Source organism: Thalassophryne amazonica, chromosome 6 (genome assembly GCF_902500255.1).
Source record: "Thalassophryne amazonica chromosome 6, fThaAma1.1, whole genome shotgun sequence".
Classification (NCBI taxonomy): Eukaryota; Metazoa; Chordata; class Actinopteri; order Batrachoidiformes; family Batrachoididae; genus Thalassophryne; species Thalassophryne amazonica.
Genome location: NC_047108.1, coordinates 75,474,425 through 75,492,692, shown reverse-complemented (window position 1 = coordinate 75,492,692; position 18,268 = coordinate 75,474,425). Strand labels below are relative to the sequence as shown.

General features: G+C 41.2%; 1 protein-coding gene across 1 annotated transcript; it reads left to right on the top strand.

The window, feature by feature from the left end:
• Positions 1 to 220: 220 nt before the first annotated feature.
• Positions 221 to 16,314, top strand: LOC117511663 (mitochondrial glutamate carrier 1-like). The gene is made up of 9 exons (XM_034171600.1): positions 221 to 363; positions 7,690 to 7,815; positions 14,016 to 14,071; positions 14,645 to 14,735; positions 14,830 to 14,948; positions 15,039 to 15,234; positions 15,417 to 15,574; positions 15,716 to 15,791; positions 15,894 to 16,314. Exons 1-9 carry the CDS (start codon positions 341 to 343, stop codon positions 16,051 to 16,053), a joined length of 1,005 nt encoding a protein of 334 aa, XP_034027491.1. The 5' UTR covers positions 221 to 340; the 3' UTR covers positions 16,054 to 16,314.
• Positions 16,315 to 18,268: the final 1,954 nt, after the last annotated feature.

Sequence of the window (18,268 nt, the reverse complement as noted above, 5' to 3'; positions counted from 1 at the left end):
ATATATATATATATATATTATATATATATATATATATATATATATATATATATATGTGTGTATGTGTGTGTGTGTGTGTATTTATAGAAGCTGTTTGGTTTGTGGTCTGATGACATGATTTTGGGATCTGGCTGATCCACGCTTCATTTGTTGGCAGACAGTGCAATGGGTGGAGAGCAAAGTCTAACTTTTCATTGCATCTGCTCAGAGTGCCTTTATATATCCTGGTGCTTCTTTCTCCTCTTGCCTTGCTCAGTGTCTCCTCAAGGACTCAGCCTGCTTTTCTCTGGGGCCTACCCCATTGTGCTGACCAACTATTGCACTAAATACCACCAAGAACATGTCCCAGCAACAGCAGATAAGGTATTAAACTCTTCTCTTTTTAATATCCAAATATTGCATTTTGTGTGGTTTAAATACTGTGTATTGTGTGACAGGTTGCCATGTGTTCTTCAGTGGTAATGTTTGTGCTGTATATTTCATAAATAATACATACATAATAAATAAATAATATATAAATAATGAATGTTTGTGAGTGCAATGGTTTCACCGAATGAAATGTTTGTGCCATTGAACAAATGAAAAAAAAAAAAAAATCATTATTTGTTTTATATAACAACTAAGAATTTGAAATTTTATTAATTTATAAACAAGAGAAAAGGGATTGGTCCTTTGACGTCAAGAGGTTCCAAACAGCCCAACACGAACTTTAAACAGCAGTTCAATCCAATCCAAAATTGATCTCAGTCAGTTTGCAAAAACAGTCATATACAACCCCTGGCAAAAATTATGGAATCACCGGCCTCAGAGGATGTTCATTCAGTTGCTTAATTTTGTAGAAAAAAAGCAGATCACAGACATGACACAAAACTAAAGTCATTTCAAATGGAAACTTTCTGGCTTTAAGAAACACTATAAGAAATCAAGAAAAAAAGATTTTAGACCAAGCAGAGTAAAAAAATATTGAATCACTCAATTCTGAGGAAAAAATTATGGAATCACCCTGTAAATTTTCATCCCCCAAATTAACACCTGCATCAAATCAGATCTGCTCATTGACACTGACCCTATGCCATGACATTGACCCTATGTGTCTTTTTGCAAGGAATGTTTTTGTAGTTTTTGCTCTATGGCAAGATGCATTATCATCTTGAAAAATGATTTCATCATCCCCAAACATCCTTTCAATTGTCCAAAATATTAACATAAACTTGTGCATTTATTGATGATGTAATGGCAGCCATCTCCCCAGTGCCTTTACCTGACATGCAGCCCCATATCATCAATGACTGTGGAAATTTACATGTTCTCTTCAGGCAGTCATCTTTATAAATCTCATTGGAAAGGCACCAAACAAACGTTCCAGCATCATCACCTTGCCCAATGCAGATTCGAGATTCATCACTGAATATGACTTTCATCCAGTCATCCACAGTCCACGATTGCTTTTCCTTAGCCCATTGTAACCTTGTTTTTTTCTGTTTAGGTGTTAATGATGCCTTTCGTTTAGCTTTTCTGTATGTAAATCCCATTTCCTTTAGGCGGTTTCTTACAGATCGGTCACAGACGTTGACTCCAGTTTCCTCCCATTCGTTCCTCATTTGTTTTGTTGTACATTTTTCGATTTTTGAGACATATTGCTTTAAGTTTTCTGTCTTGACGCTTTGATGTCTTCCTTGGTCTACCAGTATGTTTGCCTTTAACAACCTTCCCATGTTGTTTGTATTTGGTCCAGAGTTTAGACACAGCTGACTGTGAACAACCAACATCTTTTGCAACATTGCGTGATGATTTACTCTCTTTAAGAGTTTGATAATCCTCTCCTTTGTTTCAATTGACATCTCTCATGTTGGAGCCATGATTCATGTCAGTCCACTTGGTGCAACAGCTCTCCAAGGTGTGTTCACTCCTTTTTAGATGCAGACTAATGAGCAGATCTGATATGATGCAGGTGTTAGTTTTGGGGATGAAAATGTACAGGGTGATTCCATAATTTTTTCCTCAGAATTGAGTGATTCCATATTTGTTTTCCCTCTGCTTGGTCTAAAAAAGTAACCGTTACTGATTGCCACAATCTTTTTTTCTTGATTTCTTATAGTGTTTCTTAAAGCCAGAAAGTTGCCATTTGACATGACTTTAGTTTTGTGTCATGTCTGTGATCTGCTTTTTTTCTACAAAATTAAACAACTGAATGAACATCCTCCGAGGCCGGTGATTCCATAATTTTTGCCAGGGGTTGTAGTTCAAAAACAATCCTAATGATGTAGTCTGTAGCTGATGCCGTGCACTGACGTCTTCGTGTACTACTTCTGCTTTTCTCAATCGAAAATTTGCAACAGAAATTTGTCGAGTTCTTCATCCAACAGTGCTTCTACTTTAGCTGGATATGTAGGCGAATATTGCAAATGCCTCCAGACAGTTTACAGAGTACTGGATTTGCTCTTTCTTGTGTTAGAATAATGAGCAGCGACTATCAGTAAGCTGCTAAAGTGCTGCCGCCATTCTTGTGCACAGTGTGCAATGGTACAAATCATATGGAACCAAAATTGCACACTAAATGGAGAACAATGACAAGTCAATCAATCAACCATCAACTTTTTTCTTATATAGCGCCAAATCACAACAAACAGTTGCCCCAAGGCGCTCCATATTGTAAGGCAAGGCCATACAATAATTATGAAAAACCCCAACGGTCAAAACGACCCCCTATGAGCAAGCACTTGGCAACAGTGGGAAGGAAAAACTCCTTTTTAACAGGAAGAAACCTCCAGCAGAACCAGGCTCAGGGAGGGGCAGTCTTCTGCTGAGACTGGTTGGGGCTGAGGGAAAAAACCAGGAAAAAGACATGCCGTGAAGGGGGGCAGAGATCGATCACTAATGATTAAATGCAGAGTGATGCATACGGAGCAAAAAGAGAAAGAAACAGTGCATCATGGTAACCCTGCCCACAATCTACGTCTAAAGCAGCATAACCAAGGGATGGTCCAGGGTCACCCGATCCAGCCCTAACTATAAGCCTTAGCGAAAAGGAAAGTTTTAAGCCTAATCTTAAAAGTAGAGAGGGTATCTGTCTCCCTGATCTGAATTGGGAGCTGGTTCCACAGGAGAGGAGCCTGAAAGCTGAAGGCTCTGCCTCCCATTCTACTCTTACAAACCCTAGGAACTACAAGTAAGCATGCAGTCTGAGAGCGAAGCGCTCTAATGGGGTAATATGGTACTACGAGGTCCCTAAGATAAGATGGGACCTGATTATTCAAAACCTTATAAGTAAGAAGAAGAATTTTAAATTCTATTCTAGAATTAGCAAGAAGCCAATGAAGAGAGGCCAACACGGGTGAGATATGCTCTCTCCTGCTAATCCCCGTCAGTACTCTAGCTGCAGCATTCTGAACCAACTGAAGGCTTTTTAGGGAACTTTTAGGACAACCTGATAATAATGAATTACAATAGTCCAGCCTAGAGGAAATAAATGCATGAATTAGTTTTTCAGCATCACTCTGAGACAAGACCTTTCTGATTTTAGAGATATTGCGTAAATGCAAAAAGGCAGTCCTACATATTTGTTTAATATGCGCTTTGAATGACATATCCTGATCAAAAATGACACAAGATTTCTCACAGTATTACTAGAGATCAGGGAAATGCCATCCAGAGTAACAATCTGGTTAGACACCATGCTTCTAAGATTTGTGGGGCCAAGTACAATAACTTCAGTTTTATCTGAGTTTAAAAGCAGGAAATTAGAGGTCATCCATGTCTTTATGTCTGTAAGACAATCCTGCAGTTTAGCTAATTGGTGTGTATCCTCTGGCTTCATGGATAGATAAAGCTGGGTATCATCTGCGTAACAATGAAAATTTAAGCAATACCGTCTAATAATACTGCCTAAGGGAAGCATGTATAAAGTGAATAAAATTGGTCCTAGCACAGAACCTTGTGGAACTCCATAATTAACTTTAGTCTGTGAAGAAGATTCCCCATTTACATGAACAAACTGTAATCTATTAGACAAATATGATTCAAACCACCGCAGCGCAGTGCCTTTAATACCTATGACATGCTCTAATCTCTGTAATAAAATTTTATGGTCAACAGTATCAAAAGCAGCACTGAGGTCCAACAGAACAAGCACAGAGATAAGTCCACTGTCCGAAGCCATAAGAAGATCATTTGTAACTTTCACTAATGCTGTTTCTGTACTATGATGAATTCTAAAACCTGACTGAAACTCTTCAAATAGACCATTCCTCTGCAGGTGATCAGTTAACTGTTTTACAACTACCCTCTCAAGAATCTTTGAGAGAAAAGGAAGGTTGGAAATTGGCCTATAATTAGCTAAGATAGCTGGGTCAAGTGATGGCTTTTTAAGTAATGGTTTAATTACTGCCACCTTAAAGGCCTGTGGTACATAACCAACTAACAAAGATAGATTGATCATATTTAAGATTGAAGCATTAAATAATGGTAGGACTTCCTTGAGCAGCCTGTCAGGAATGGGGTCCAATAAACATGCCGATGGTTTGGACGAAGCAACCAATGAAAATAACTCAGACAGAACAACCGGAGAGAAAGAGTCTAACCAAATACCGGCATCACTGAAAGCAGCCAAAGATAACGATACATCTTTGGGATGGTTATGAGTAATTTTTTCTCTAATAGTCAAAATTTTGTTAGCAAAGAAAGTCATGAAGTCATTACTAGTTAAAGTTAATGGAATACTCAGCTCAATAGAGCTCTGACTCTTTGTCATCCTAGCTACAGTGCTGAAAAGAAACCTGAGGTTATTCTTATTTTCTTCAATTAGTGATGAGTAGAAAGATGTCCTAGCTTTACGGAGGGCTTTTTTATAGAGCAACAAACTCTTTTTCCAGGCTAAGTGAAGATCTTCTAAGTTAGTGAGACGCCATTTCCTCTCCAACTTACGGGTTATCTGCTTTAAGCTACGAGTTTGTGAGTTATACCACGGAGTCAGACACTTCTGATTTAAAGCTCTCTTTTTCAGAGGAGCTACAGCATCCAAAGTTGTCTTCAAAGAGGATGTAAAACTATTGACGAGATACTCTAACTCCCTTACAGAGTTTAGGTAGCTACTCTGCTCTGTGTTGGTATATGACATTAGAGAACATAACGAAGGAATCATATCCTTAAACCTAGTTACAGCGCTTTCTGAAAGACTTCTAGTGTAATGAAACTTATTCCCCACTGCAGGGTAGTCCATCAGGGTAAATGTAAATGTTATTAAAAAATGATCAGACAGAAGGGAGTTTTCAGGGAATACTGTTAAATCTTCTATTTCCATACCATAAGTCAGAACAAGATCTAAGATATGATTAAAGTGGTGGGTGGACTCATTTACTTTTTGAGCAAAGCCGATAGAGTCTAATAATAGATTAAATGCAGTGTTGAGGCTGTCATTCTCAGCATCTGTGTGGATATTAAAATCGCCCACTATAATTATCTTATCTGAGCTAAGCACTAAGTCAGACAAAAGGTCTGAAAATTCACAGAGAAACTCACAGTAACGACCAGGTGGACGATAGATAATAACAAATAAAACTGGTTTTTGGGACTTCCAATTTGGATGGACAAGACTAAGAGACAAGCTTTCAAATTAATTAAAGCTCTGTCTAGGTTTTTGATTAATTAATAAGCTGGAATGGAAGATTGCTGCTAATCCTCCGCCTCGGCCCGTGCTACGAGCATTCTGACAGTTAGTGTGACTCGGGGGTGTTGACTCATTTAAACTAACATATTCATCCTGCTGTAACCAGGTTTCTGTTAGGCAGAATAAATCAATACGTTGATCAATTATTATATCATTTACCAACAGGGACTTAGAAGAGAGAGACCTAATGTTTAATAGACCACATTTAACTGTTTTAGTCTGTGGTGCAATTGAAGGTGCTATATTATTTTTTCTTTTTGAATTTTTATGCTTAAATAGATTTTTGCTGGTTATTGGTGGTCTGGGAGCAGGCACCGTCTCTACGGGGATGGGGTAATGAGGGGATGGCAGGGGGAGAGAAGCTGCAGAGAGGTGTATAAGACCACAGCTCTGCCTCCTGGTCCCAACGCTGGACAGTCACAGTTTGGAGGATCCAAGAAAATTGGCCAGATTTCTAGAAATGAGAACTGCTCCATCTAAAGTGGGATGGATGCCGTCTCTCCTAACAAGACCAGGTTTTCCACAGAAGCTTTGCCAAGCGCCTTGGGGCAACTGTTTGTTGTGATTTGGCGCTATATAAGAAAAAAGTTGATTGATTGATTGAATTATCAATGAAGCCCACCTCATTTTTTGGACACCACTCAGACAGCCAGCAATTCAAGGAGAACATGCGGCTAAACATGTCACTCCCGGTCCGATTGGGGAGGGGCCCAGAGAAAACAACAGAGTCCGACATTGTTTTTGCAAAGTTACACACCGATTTAATGTTAATTTTAGTGACCTCCGATTGGCGTAACCGAGTGTCATTACTGCCGACGTGAATTACAATCTTACCAAATTTACGCTTAGCCTTAGCCAGCAATTTCAAATGTCCTTCGATGTCGCCTGCTCTGGCCCCCGGAAGACAATTGACAATGGTTGCTGGTGTCGCTAACTTCACATTTCTCAAAACAGAGTCGCCAATAACCAGAGTTTGATCCTCGGCGAGTGTATCGTCGAGTGGGGAAAAACGGTTAGAGATGTGAACGGGTTGACGGTGTACACGGGGCTTCTGTTTAGGGCTACGCTTCCTCCTCACAGTCACCCAGTCAGCCTGCTTTCCCGACTGCCCGGGATCTGCCAGAGGGAAACTAACGGCGGCTAAGCTACCTTGGTCCGCACCGACTACAGGGGCCCGGCTAGCTGTAGAATTTTCCACGGTGCGGAGCCGAGTCTCCAATTCACCCAGCCTGGCCTCCAAAGCTACGAATAAGCTGCACTTATTACAAGTACCGTTACTGCTAAAGGAGGCCGAGGAATAACTAAACATTTCACACCCAGAGCAGAAAAGTGCGGGAGAGACAGGAGAAGCCGCCATGCTAAATCGGCTAAGAGCTAGTAGCTACGCAACCTAGCGGATTCCTAAAAACACACAAAGTGAATAATGTGTAAATAATTTAAAGGTGATTCAGCAGAAGGAGTGCCCCAATCAAGGCACCAAACAGGCCATGAAGCAGCACAGGCAACGCACGACAACAGTGCTAAAAAAAAAAAAAAATAAATAAATAAATAAATAAATAAATAAAAAACGAAAGCGTTAGCAAGCTAGTTAGCTTGCCAACGCTGATGAAAGTTAGCAGATAAAAGTGCTCCGTCGCGATGTTTCGACCGTTAGAGGTCTTCCTTAGGCGTTGGAGCACAGTAAAAAAGTAAAAAAAAAAGTGGGATGAATGATCAATATCACGTCACATACAAACCACCAATCAAATGACAAGGATCTATTCAGGCATTATATAATGGATAATCCGTCATATGTACAACAGGATTTCCTCTGTTGAGGTAGTCAGTGCATATTGTGAGTTGATGCAATGACTCAAACTGTGTCTTTAGAATTTGCTTTTTGAGGTTGTCACTGATACTGTCTTGTAGTTCAACAATGCAAACTTTTCTGCAGCTTTAGTGGCATTTTTAGAGAGTAGTTTTCACTTTTTGAGTGAATTGAAAAATGCCACCATTTATGCCCATGTCTGTTTGGACTCGCACAGCCTCCCAGCCAAACTGATCAATGGAGGGATTGCAGGTATAGTAGGAGTCACTTGTGTGTTCCCAATCGACCTGGCCAAGACACGCCTGCAGAACCAACGCAGCGGGCAGCAACTCTACAAGAACATGTAAGACCAAAATAGTAACTCTTTCTCTTTAATGGAAACTGTATAGTTATTGAAATGCACATAATTCCACAAATGTTTTCTCACTCTGCAAGACAATTTTATTTATGATGTACATTTCATGACTCAATGAATCAATTGCATTTGCTCTACACGAACAAGAAAAGAACAGGATAAGCTATAAACACACACACATACAAAATTGTCAACATACACACTTCTGTGCTACTTCCTGGAGATTTGGTGATGCTGTGACAGTAAGTGGATCCTTTATAAAGTGGTCTCTGACCATCAGGAAGGAGAACATGTTACTTAAAGTGTTAATTTTGACTCCATCATCACACAGTGTTGCAGCCAGAACACATCTCTGATGAATGCCAGAATTCAAATGGGATGAAGTCACAGGGTTGTGGAGTCCATCAGCTCATGCATCTTTATTGGCAGTCCTAGATTTTGTGGACAAGAATGTGATCTTTGCACATTCAGAGGATGTGCTGATTTTGACACTTGAGCGAGGAGTTGGAGCTTCTGAATTTATACTTGTCCGGGATCAAAATGAAGATCCAGGCTTTCAGTGATATCATGGACTTGGCTATGTGAAGTGAATTTGTATATTGTAAATGTGTGGAACATTTCATGAGATTCACTTTCATATCTTTACACTGTCATTCATGTCTCTGGGTCCTCAGCCTGTGAGCTTGAGAACCCCTTTAAGAAATTGTGAAGTCACGAAGTCCAAGCCCAGAGGTGTCTGGTGATGCTGATGGTCCAGGTCATTAGGTTCCTGGTGCTTCCTGTCTTACTGTGAACACTAACCAGTGACCTAAGGCAACAACTGTGTGTCTTTGGTACTTGGTCTCTTTGGAACTAGGTCTCTTTGGAGGAGCTTTTGGGTATTGATGGAATGACTTTACAAGGTCTATTAGAAAAGAAACCGACCATTTTATTTTTTTAAAAAAACTATATGGATTTGATTCATATGTTTTTATGTCAGCCAAGCTTGAACCTTCGTGCGCATGCGTGAGTTTTTCCACACCTGTCGGTGACGTCATTCGCCTGTGAGCACGCCTTGTGGGAGGAGTGGTCCAGCCCCCTCGTCGGATTTTCATTGTCTGAGAAGTTACTGAGAGACTGGCGCTGTGCTTCATCAAAATTTTTTCGAAAACTGTGAGGCACATCCGAGTGGATACCATTCGAGAAATTAAGCTGGTTTTCGGTGAAAATTTTAATGGCTGATGAGAGATTTTGGATTGTTTCTATTGCTGTAAGGACTTCCCACGGAGCGGGACGTCGTGCAGTGCTCCGAGGCGATGTCGTCATCCTGTTTCAAGCTGAAAACCTCCAAATTTAAGCCTCTGTTGGCCCAGGACGTTGTGAGAGAACAGAACTTTCAGAAGAGGTCGGAATCAGCAGTTTATCCGGACAGTCCACTGTTAAAGGAGATTTTTTTAATGAAAGACGTGCGGACGGATTGGAGCGTCGGCTCACAGCCGGCGCGGTGCGCCCGCCACAGGAAAAACACCTCCGTGTTGATAACCATTTGTAAAATCCAGGTGGCTTTTGGTGGCTTTCAGTTGAGTGAGTATCTGAGAAATTGTTTAACAGCAGGGCATGTTCCAACTTGTCCTTAAGGCTTCCAACGGAGGTGCTTTTCCTGTGGCGGGTGCGCCGCGCCGGCTGTGAGCCGACACGCCAATCCATCCGCACGTCTTTCATTAAAAAAAATCTTTAACAGTGGAATGTCCGGATAAACTGCTGATTCCGACCTCTTCTGAAAGTTCTCTGTTCTCTCACGACGTCCTGGGTCAACAGAGGCTTAAATCTGGAGGTTTTCAGCTTGAAACAGGATGACGACGTCGCCTCGGAGTGCTGCACGATGTCCCGCTCCATGGGAAGTCCTTACAGCGATAGAAACAATCCAAAATCTCTCATCAGCCGTTACAATTTTCACCGAAAACCAGCTTAATTTGTCGAATGGTGTCCACTTGGATGTGCCTCACAGTTTTCGAAAAAATTTTGATGAAGCACAGCGCCAGTCTCTCAGCAACTTCTCAGACAAAGGAATTCCGACGATGGGGCTGGACCACTCCTCCCCCAAGGTGTGCTCACAGGCGAATGACGTCACCGACAGGCGTGAAAAAACTCTTGCATGCCCACGAGGGTTCAAGCTTGGCTGATGTAATCACACGTGATTCAAATCCATATGGTTTTTAAAAAAAATAATAAGGTCGGATACTTTTCTAATAGACCTCGTATACCACTTGCATTGTGAGAGAACATCACCTACAGTGAAGAAGCATGCTTCCAAGGCTGGATCCTTCGTGGTGTGGATGCAACGATGTACAGAACCAGTCCTGACGTGACCTGTCAAGTCTGAAAAACTCACCTCTGTCACTGTATTTTATAAAAAACATAGAATCATTTGATGGCTTCTTCATTGTGTGAAGGCTCATTGTAGGAACGGGACAAACTTCCAGATCCCGATTACATTCCCAAACATCAATCAATCAATTTTATTTATATAGCGCCAAATCACAACAAACAGTTGCCCCAAGGCGCTTTATATTGTAAGGCAAGGCCATACAATAATTACGTAAAAACCCAAACGGTCAAAACGACCCCCTGTGAGCAAGCACTTGGCGACAGTGGGAAGGAAAAACTCCCTTTTAACAGGAAGAAACCTCCAGCAGAACCAGGCTCAGAGAGGGGCAGTCTTCTGCTGGGACTGGTTGGGGCTGAGGGAGAGAACCAGGAAAAACACATGCTGTGGAGGGGAGCAGAGATCAATCACTAATGATTAAATGCAGAGTGGTGCATACAGAGCAAAAAGAGAAAGAAACACTCAGTGCATCATGGGAACCCCCCAGCAGTCTAAGTCTATAGCAACATAACTAAGGGATGGTTCAGGGTCACCTGATCCAGCCCTAACTATAAGCTTTAGCAAAAAGGAAAGTTTTAAGCCTAATCTTAAAAGTAGAGAGGGTCTCTGTCTCCCTGATCTGAATTGGGAGTTGGTTCCACAGGAGAGGAGCCTGAAAGCTGAAGGCTCTGCCTCCCATTCTACTCTTACAAACCCTAGGAACTACAAGTAAGCCTTCAGTCTGAGAGCGAAGCGCTCTATTGGGGTGATATGGTACTATGAGGTCCCTAAGATAAGATGGGACCTGATTATTCAAAACCTTATAAGTAAGAAGAAGAATTTTAAATTCTATTCTAGAATTAACAGGAAGCCAATGAAGAGAGGCCAATATGGGTGAAATATGCTCTCTCCTTCTAGTCCCCATCAGTACTCTAGCTGCAGCATTTTGAATTAACTGAAGGCTTTTCAGGGAACTTTTAGGACAACCTGATAATAATGAATTACAATAGTCCAGCCTAGAGGAAATAAATGCATGAATTAGTTTTTCAGCATCACTCTGAGACAAGACCTTTCTAATTTTAGAGATATTGCGTAAATGCAAAAAAGCAGTCCTACATATTTGTTTAATATGCGCATTGAATGACATATCCTGATCAAAAATGACTCCAAGATTTCTCACAGTATTACTAGAGGTCAGGGTAATGCCATCCAGAGTAAGGATCTGGTTAGACACCATGTTTGTAAGATTTGTGGGGCCAAGTACAATAACTTCAGTTTTATCTGAGTTTAAAAGCAGGCTCTCACTCTTTGTCAGCCTGGCTACAGTGCTGAAAAGAAACCCGGGGTTGTTCTTATTTTCTTCAATTAGTGATGAGTAGTAAGATGTCCTAGCTTTACGGAGGGCTTTTTTATAGAGCAACAGACTCTTTTTCCAGGCTAAGTGAAGATCTTCTAAATTAGTGAGACGCCATTTCCTCTCCAACTTATGGGTTATCTGCTTTAAGCTGTGAGTTTGTGAGTTATACCATGGAGTCAGGCACTTCTGATTTAAAGCTCTCTTTTTCAGAGGAGCTACAGCATCCAAAGTTGTCTTCAATGAGGATGTAAAACTATTGACGAGATACTCTATCTCACTTACAGAGTTTAGGTAGCTACTCTGCACTGTGTTGGTATATGGCATTAGAGAACATAAAGAAGGAATCATATCCTTAAACCTAGTTACAGCGCTTTCTGAAAGACTTCTAGTGTAATGAAACTTATTCCCCACTGCTGGGTAGTCCATCAGAGTAAATGTAAATGTTATTAAGAAATGATCAGACAGAAGGGAGTTTTCAGGGAATACTGTTAAGTCTTCAATTTCCATACCATAAGTCAGAACAAGATCTAAGATATGATTAAAGTGGTGGGTGGACTCATTTACATTTTGAGCAAAGCCAATTGAGTCTAATAATAGATTAAATGCAGTGTTGAGGCTGTCATTCTCAGCATCTGTGTGGATGTTAAAATCGCCCACTATAATTATCTTATCTGAGCTAAGCACTAAGTCAGACAAAAGGTCTGAAAATTCACAGAGAAACTCACAGTAACGACCAGGTGGACGATAGATAATAACAAATAAAACTGGTTTTTGGGACTTCCAATTTGGATGGACAAGACTAAGAGTCAAGCTTTCAAATGAATTAAAGCTCTGTCTGGGTTTTTGATTAATTAATAAGCTGGAATGGAAGATTGCTGCTAATCCTCCGCCTCGGCCCGTGCTACGAGCATTCTGGCAGTTAGTGTGACTCGGGGGTGTTGACTCATTTAAACTAACATATTCATCCTGCTGTAACCAAGTTTCTGTAAGGCAGAATAAATCAATATGTTGATCAATTATTATATCATTTACTAACAGGGACTTAGAAGAGAGAGACCTAATGTTTAATAGTCCACATTTAACTGTTTTAGTCTGTGGTGCAGTTGAAGGTGCTATATTATTTTTTCTTTTTGAATTTTTATGCTTAAATAGATTTTTGCTGGTTATTGGTGGTCTGGGAGCAGGCACCATCTCTACAGGGATGGGGTAATGAGGGGATGGCAGGGGGAGAGAAGCTGCAGAGAGGTGTGTAAGACTACAACTCTGCTTCCTGGTCCCAACCCTGGATAGTCACGGTTTGGAGGATTTAAGAAAATTGGCCAGATTTCTAGAAATGAGAGCTGCTCCATCCAAAGTGGGATGGATGCCGTCTCTCCTAACAAGACCAGGTTTTCCCCAGAAGCTTTGCCAATTATCTATGAAGCCCACCTCATTTTTTGGACACCACTCAGACAGCCAGCAATTCAAGGAGAAAATGCGGCTAACCATGTCACTCCCGGTCCGATTGGGTAGGGGCCCAGAGAAAACTACAGAGTCCGACATTGTTTTTGCAAAGTTACACACTGATTTAATGTTAATTTTAGTGACCTCCGATTGGCGTAACCGAGTGTCATTACTGCCAACGTGAATTACAATCTTACCAAATTTACGCTTAGCCTTAGCCAGCAGTTTCAAATTTCCTTCAATGTTGCCTGCTCTGGCCCCTGGAAGACAACTGACTATGGTTGCTGGTGTTGCTAACTTCACATTTCTCAAAACAGAGTCGCCAATAACCAGAGTTTATCCTCGGCGGGTGTGTCGTCGAGTGGGGAAAAACGGTTAGAAATGTGAACAGGTTGGCGGTGTACACGGGGCTTCTGTTTAGGACTACGCTTCCTCCTCACAGTCACCCAGTCGACCTGCTTTCCCGGCTGCTCGGGATCTGCCAGAGGGAAACTAACGGTGGCTAAGCTACCTTGGTCCGCACCGACTACAGGGGCCAGGCTAGCTGTAGAATTTTCCACGGTGCGGAGCCGAGTCTCCAATTCGCCCAGCCTGGCCTCCAAAGCTATGAATAAGCTACACTTATTACAAGTACCATTACTGCTAAAGGAGGCCGAGGAATAACTAAACATTTCACACCCAGAGCAGAAAAGTGCAGGAGAGACAGGAGAAGCCGCCATGCTAAACCGGCTAAGAGCTATTAGCTGCGCTAAGCTAGTGGATTCCTAAAAACACACAAAGTGAATAATGTGTAAATAATTTAGAGGTGATTCAGCAGAGGGAGTGCTTTAGTTAAGGCACGTGAAGATTACACTGTGAAACAAATCGTTATCTAGGTAACTAGATCAATCTAACTGCGCAGATTAAACAGCTAACAGATACAGCAAAACACCGCTGTGCTCCGGAACAGGAAGTGATACAATACCGCAGTGAGAGCCAACCACCAGTAGAGGCAAGCAAAACATCATATGATTGTATTGATTTATGTTTCTTTTCTTTTGTCAGGTTAGACTGCCTCATAAAAACAGTTAAATCTGAAGGTTACTTCGGCATGTACAGAGGTAAGCCAGGCCTCATACTCAATTTCTGACTAAACAGTCTCCTTAAACATAACACATACTTATTAGAAGACAGTCTTATTTCAGTAATATAGTGCTTAATTATTGACAGAAGGCATTTAGATCTGTACTTTGAGTGTCTCACCAGATTAATAATAGGTGGATCCAACAAGTGTGACATGCAGTCTATGCCAAGATCACCAATTTAATCAGAACCCAAAAAAGACATGTCATTAAAAAAAAAATTCTCACGGACATCTCGTAAGATATTCTGGGCTTCATACATGTGATAAATGCATATTTTTTAAAACATTCCGCAGTCCAGCCTGCATTGAAACAAAGGCAGTTTGGGTTGTTAGCATTACAACCAAGTCCACATTTACACTGAATGTTTGGATAATCTGCACAAACCAATAAAATAGTCTTCATTTCAGACTAAATTGTTACATCTGAAATATGCTTATTTAGATTTTTGGGGGGTTTAGACTGGTTTATTATTGCTAATTTTGCTCTTTGTAAAACTGTGTATATATAATAATAGCAGTGTGAGAATTGTCCTTCCTACTGGTATTACAGGTGCTGCAGTAAATCTTACTCTCGTAACCCCTGAGAAGGCCATCAAACTAGCTGCTAATGACTTTTGTCGCCACCATTTGAGCAAACATGGGTGAGTGGTACCAGTGAAGATAGCTGACGGTAATTACAGCATTTATTAATCATGCTTTATTGTTACTCCTTCTGATTTGTGCCTGATTTTTCAGCGGTAAACTGACCGTTTTCAAGGAGATGCTTGCAGGATGTTGTGCAGGAATGTGCCAGGCGATTGTCACAACACCCATGGAGATGCTAAAGATCCAGCTACAGGATGCTGGCCGGCTTGGTAAGGCTATTTTTGTAGAGTTTATGCACTTTTAAAATCACGTGTGTACTAGTTCCTTGCTTGCTCTCATCCTGATCCTGTGTCTGTCAGTGGCCCAGCAGAGGGTGATACCTAACATGGTGATGACTCTGAAAATGGGTGGCACCAGTGCTGCTCTTAGCTGTTCCTACATCACCAGCCCAGCACCACAGATCACACGAGTGTCCGCCATTCAGATTACCAGGGAGCTCCTAATGACCACAGGGGTCCCGGGATTGTACAAGGGATTGGGGGCAACATTGATGAGGTGAGATGACCTTATTGGTTATTTCAACAAATCCTGTGATTCAGAAACTGTTTAAAAAACAAACAAACAAACAGCTGATTATTGGAGCCTTATTGGCTTAATCTTGCTGGCTCTTTCTTCATTGGTTGCCTACCATCCACTAACTAATATTGGTAATATTTTTCTTTCTGTTACCTTTTTAGGGACGTCCCATTCTCAGTTGTGTACTTCCCTCTTTTTGCACACCTGCACCAGCTTGGCAGGCATTCATCTGGAGACCCAAATGTACCTTTCTATTGGTCATTCCTGTCTGGCTGCGTAGCTGGATCACTTGGAGCTGTGGCTGTCACTCCTTGTGATGGTGAGTGGCTCAGTCTATGTACAAACCATGGCCGATGATTTAGAAGTGGTAATTTCTGAGTCATCTGAACACCACTGAGATTTTTAACCATTTAAGTAGTTACTAACAGTTCAAATAAAACAACTTGTGTGCATTGTGTAGTGGTCAAGACAAGGCTACAGTCACTTAAAACAGGAGCTAATGAGGAAACCTACACTGGAGTCATGGACTGTATCAGGTAGAGTGATCATAACTCATCTGATTATAAATGAATGCAAACAATGTCAAATATGTCCAGTGCTATTCAGATGCTGACTGTATACCGTGCTCCTCATTGCAGAAACATCCTGAGAAAGGAGGGTCCTGGAGCGTTCCTCAAGGGGGCCAGTTGCCGGGCACTGGTTATTGCACCTCTCTTTGGCATTGTTCAGGTCATGTATTTTGTTGGAGTTGGGGAGTTCATCGTAGGGTTCACCCCTTACAACATCTGCTCTGCATAAATTAGCTTTTTGCTAGTTTGTCTGCCACTTTATTAAATTACAAGCAGCTATGACCTGGCCTTAGTTGTGAAGCCAGCTCTCTTTCACTGTGGAAGAGTTGTATGGTTTGAAGCTAAAAGGACCTGGCATAACATTTGAAATGATACAAGTTGCATGACTATCTGTCAAATTAAAACAGGTTGAAACTTTAACCATCTATTGTATTGTATATTGGCAGTAATGAGGCTGATGGGAAAAAGAGGAATAAAAAAGTGTTGCCCATTCATCCTTAGTCATTTCCCTCAATGATGGAACCAATTCTCCAAATACTGGACCATTGCTTGGGGTAGCTCCAACCCTGTTTTAAAGGGTTAATTGTGACACTGGGCTGTGCATGGTGACCCACTGTAAATATTTATGTATATAGTTTAGATGTTTTTCCATTTGTAATTGTTAAATAACTTGTTCCTCACGGCTGATACACATTTTTGTCAACCAACCTTGTAAAATGAAAACTGTGAATCAAAGACTACTTAAGACAACAATAAGTTGGGTTAGTCCTTATTCAGCCACTCTTGCCATCCACACTGGTCTATATCTAGTGGAACACAAATGGGAGCTTATATCATTTTTTAAAAAATTATTTTCATATTGTTTGTAAAAACAGCTTCCATTTGGGTTTTTACTGAATATTTTCAGTCTTCTGCATGGAGGCTGACAAAACATGTGTTACATAACTTTCAAGGCTTAACTTACTTAAACTGCTAAACCTGATTTGCAGAAATACAATTTTAAGAATTGTTAATTTTTCTGGTGATGTCAGAATCAGAATAAGAATCAAATTGATTGCCAAGTAATCTCATTTACAAGGAATTTGATCTGGTGTTGTTGGTGCATAAACAACAATAATAAAAGAAAAAGGAAAAAACACTTCTGTAAGAAGTAAAAGAGACAAATAGTCAAAACTATGTTCACTATAAAATACATAAATATAACGTATTGGAATGGGACTGTGCAAAATTATGTGATTGGTGTGTAGACGTACAGTACCTTTCAGTGCAGGGATGACCAATCTGTACTTGTGAAACTGTGTGTGTGTGGGGGGGGAGTAAATAGGGGTCCCTGGCATTATTTATTAGTCTAGCTGCGGATGGAAAGAAGCTGTTTTTGTGTCTTGAGGTTTTAGTCCTGATGGACCTCAGCTGTCTGCCAGAGGGGAGGGTGACAAAAAGTTTGTGTCCTGGGTGAGAGGGAATGGCCACAATCTTCCTTGCTCACCTTGGGGCCCTGAAGGTGTACAGGTCCTGTGGGGATGGCAGATTGCAGTCGGTCATCTTCTCTGTTATCAGTGTCAGCATTGATAATAATTGAATGTGTGCAGTCTTCCTGTCCCATGCGCAGAAAAACACCCCAAAGCATGATGCTTCCACCCCCATGCTTCACAGTAGGGATGGTGTTTTTTGGGATGGTACTCAGCATTCTTCTTCCTCCAAACATGGCAAGTGGAATTAAGACCAGAAAGTTCTATATTGGTCTCATATGACCACATAACTTTCTCCCATGACTCCTCTGGATCATCCAAATGGTCATGGGCAAAACTTAAGACAGGCCTGAACGTGTGGTGATTTAAGCAGGGGAACCTTCCGTGCCATGCATGATTTTAACCCATGATGTCTTAGTGTATTACCCACAGTAACCTTGGAAACAGTGGTGCCAGCTCTCTTCAGGTCATTGACCAGCTCCTCCCATGCAGTTCTGGGTTGATTCCTCACCTTTCTTAGGATCACTGATACGCCACGAGGTGCATGGAGCCCCAGTCCGAGGGAGATTGATAGTCATGTTTAGCTTCTTCCATTTTCTAATAATTGCTCCAACAGTTGATCTTTTTTCACCAAGCTGCTTGGCAGTTGCCCCGTAGCCCTTTCCAGCCTTGTGGAGATTTACAATTTTGTCTCTGGTGTCCTTGGACAGCTCTTTGGTCTTAGCCATGTTAGTAGTTGGAGTCTTACTGATTGTGTGGGGTGGACAGGTGTCTTTATGCAGCTAAAGACCTCAAATAGGTGCTTCTAATTTGGAATAATAAGTGGAGTGGAGGTGGACTTTTTAGAGGAAGACTAACAGGTCTTTGAGGGCCAGAATTTTTGCTGATTGGCAGGTGTTGAAATACTTATTTGCAGCAGTAACATACAAATAAATTAGATTATATCTCTCACAGTGGACATGCACCTAAGATGAA

Coding starts and splice junctions, on each gene's coding strand:
- LOC117511663 (XM_034171600.1), top strand. CDS start 341: ATGTCCCAGCAACAGCAGATAAG. Junction 14,736..14,829: donor CACCATTTGAGCAAACATGG/GTGAGTGGTACC, acceptor CTGATTTTTCAG/CGGTAAACTGACCGTTTTCA. Junction 15,575..15,715: donor GGCTGTCACTCCTTGTGATG/GTGAGTGGCTCA, acceptor TGCATTGTGTAG/TGGTCAAGACAAGGCTACAG.